The 2,759-nt window shown below is 39.3% G+C and overlaps 1 protein-coding gene across 1 annotated transcript in view; it reads left to right on the forward strand.

The window, feature by feature from the left end:
• Window positions 1–2,759, forward strand: part of LOC104169135 (solute carrier organic anion transporter family member 1C1-like) — a 16,489-nt gene that overhangs the window by 4,087 nt on the left and 9,643 nt on the right. Inside the window, 3 exon segments of the mRNA XM_009709956.1 lie at window positions 512–653; window positions 1,467–1,599; window positions 2,230–2,351. Coding sequence (XP_009708258.1) covers window positions 512–653; window positions 1,467–1,599; window positions 2,230–2,351 — 397 coding nt within the window.

Raw genomic sequence — 2,759 nt, forward strand, 5'->3', positions numbered from 1 at the left:
CTAGAAGAGAATTGCCTGACAGGTCACTGTTCGACTCATGGAACCCTGTAACAGGAGGCAGAGACTTCTCCCTCCTGACCACCCTGGGCTTTAGTGGGAACAGCTTACCAGAACAGGACTCTCAAACCCAGCCTATTGCAAAAGCCTGCGTTAAAAAATGCACAAATAACTTGCTTCCCCACCAAGTCACACTTACCATTTACTCTTAGTGTTACTGTGTAAGATACCCTCTCCTTAGAGAGATCAGGAGGTTGATATATGTCCCTGTCCTTCAAAGCATCAGTAGCTTTGGCATCTACCTGAAATTAGCAGTGGCTGATAACAAGTTCAGTTTATATTGCTTATAAGAAATGGACAAATTGGCAATCTAGCATTTTATAAAAAATAGGAGAAATATTGACATGGTTACTTGGGAAAGAAGAGGTGGGAATGTAAAAATTATTTTAAAGTAGTTCATAAAGTAAAGCCTTTTGTACTGCCTGATTTTAATCACTGTCAATTTCTTTCACAGGTATTTCTTGGTGCATTGTCTTTTGTTTATTTTGCTAAAGCACTGTCGGGAAGTTATCTAAAAAGTACTATCACACAAATAGAAAGAAGATTTGATATCCCTTCGTCTCTGGTTGGCGTTATTGATGGCAGTTTTGAAATTGGTATGTGCTGTAGAAACCCATTTTTGTTTTCAGAAAAAAACCAATGATGCAATTTGTTGTGAAAAATAATTGTATGAATCTCCTTGAACCATTAAAACTGAGCAAGATTCACCTAGTTAAAATCAGCATGACTGTTAGCATGATTATGTTGGATACGGTAGGGTTGCTAATACAGCAATTCAACATAGTCCTAAATATTTTGTAATTTGATAAGCTTAGTGTCTGGCTAATTAATACTAATAGAAATTTTGACTGTTGAATGAGAATTTATCTACAGAGATTTCCATTTTCTCTCTCATTTTGTCAGCAATCCACCTCCCCCACAAGTGTTTGCCCTTCATGATTTATTAAGCAGCAAGAGTACAAACCTCTAACCATAATCTACATTCATTTTCCACTCCATCCCCTTCCCTCTTGCACTAAGGTTCCAGCATGACATTCTCTTCTGATTTCAGATTATTGAATTTATCTCATGGGTGTTCAGTGGACTGTGGTATTCATGGGAATGAAATCTTAGCCTAAGTGTCTAAATCTCTGTTTGATTTCCTCTTTTCCTGCTTTCCTGGTTATTTGTTCTCTTCAGCTGACATAGACCTTCTCCTCTTTTCCAGCTGCTTATCCAAAAGTTTATGGTTTTCACAGGAGGCATTGGGCTCCTGTAAGAATGCCTGGAAAGAAGGAGAAACACCAACCCCATGCAATCAGCCCTCTCCCCCTGAAATCACTGCCTATACCACACGCTAGGGATGGTTATTTTAGGGCATCTCTTATCAACGAGCCATAAAACTCAGTTTTCCTTTTGTACTCTCAAAGGGAACCTCCTAATCATAATTCTTGTAAGCTACTTTGGAGCGAAGCTTCACAGGCCAAGAATAATTGGAGCAGGCTGCTTAATTATGTCAGCTGGAACATTCCTAATTGCGATGCCCCAGTTCTTCATGGGACGGTAAGTGCAAAATGATCAGTATTTTCCAACTGGGCTATGCACGCTGAATGTTAGCTCACTAAAATATTTAGGCATTGATTGTGCAGATGCTTGTAGAAATAGGCGTTTGTAGATGTGGTTACTCAATTTAGTATTTTTTTTGTGAAAAGTCTTACTACTATAGAGCAAATAATTTAACATGTATTCTATTCTCCGTTGTAATCAACTTATCGTTTTATTAGTCTGCGATCTAGATCAGCCACATTTTGACACAGTTTAAACGTTGTTGAAGCTTCAGTGATGAAGTGATGACTAAACTCAGGAAGACAATCCGAATATCAAACACAAGCCAGAGGATATACCCACTGTCTGATAGTCTCTTAGTACAGATTCATGCATCATAGCAGAGCAAAGTGCCTGTTAAACTGAAATGCATCACTGTGACACAAAGAGAACTGAAGGGACAATTCCCATGTATTACCACAGTATAAACTGAGTTCCATTTATCCCCTGTAAACCATCATTGGCAGCACTGGATGAAAATGAAATTTGCATTTAATTGCTATGAGCCTATCTTCCGTGATAGTAACAGGTCTGTTTGCTTTTTCTTATAAGCTGGGACAGTAAAAAACAACTTTGGTTTGTAAACAGATATCGATACGAAAGATTCCCTTCCACCCTCAATGCAACTGTTAGCATCTCTCCATGTCAGCAGGAGAAAAGCCAAACTCCACTCTCAGCCTTGGAAAAATCTCAAGCAAAAATAAATGCAGGTGAGAATGATCTCTGTTAAATATTGTGATAAGCACACTAAAATACATCAAAAGGCTCCCAAACTCTCATGCAATAATTTATTAGAACACAAAAAATAATAAATGGGAATCAGATAAATTCTTCCCACAGAAAAGCCAGATGTACCGGCTGAGGCAATTTATTAAAAATAAATACATAACTGCCACTGCCCACTGCCAAGATTTTTTTCAGACTGCAGCCTTTCCTCCAGCCTTGCTGTCTCCCCCAGCAACTTTGTGACTTGCAGAAACAGCAATCTCCTGTGGCAACCTTGGAAAGTCATGGTCTTCTCTCTGCCAGGAAATGTGCCTTTAGATCCTCGGCCCACTGGAAATAGCCACTTGGGTCTCCCAGCCTGCAACCCCCACTTCTTGTTTCTCCCCCTTCCT

The sequence above is a fragment of the Cariama cristata genome, unplaced genomic scaffold (genome assembly GCF_000690535.1).
Source record: "Cariama cristata isolate BGI_N322 unplaced genomic scaffold, ASM69053v1 scaffold22331, whole genome shotgun sequence".
In the NCBI taxonomy this organism is placed as follows: Eukaryota; Metazoa; Chordata; class Aves; order Cariamiformes; family Cariamidae; genus Cariama; species Cariama cristata.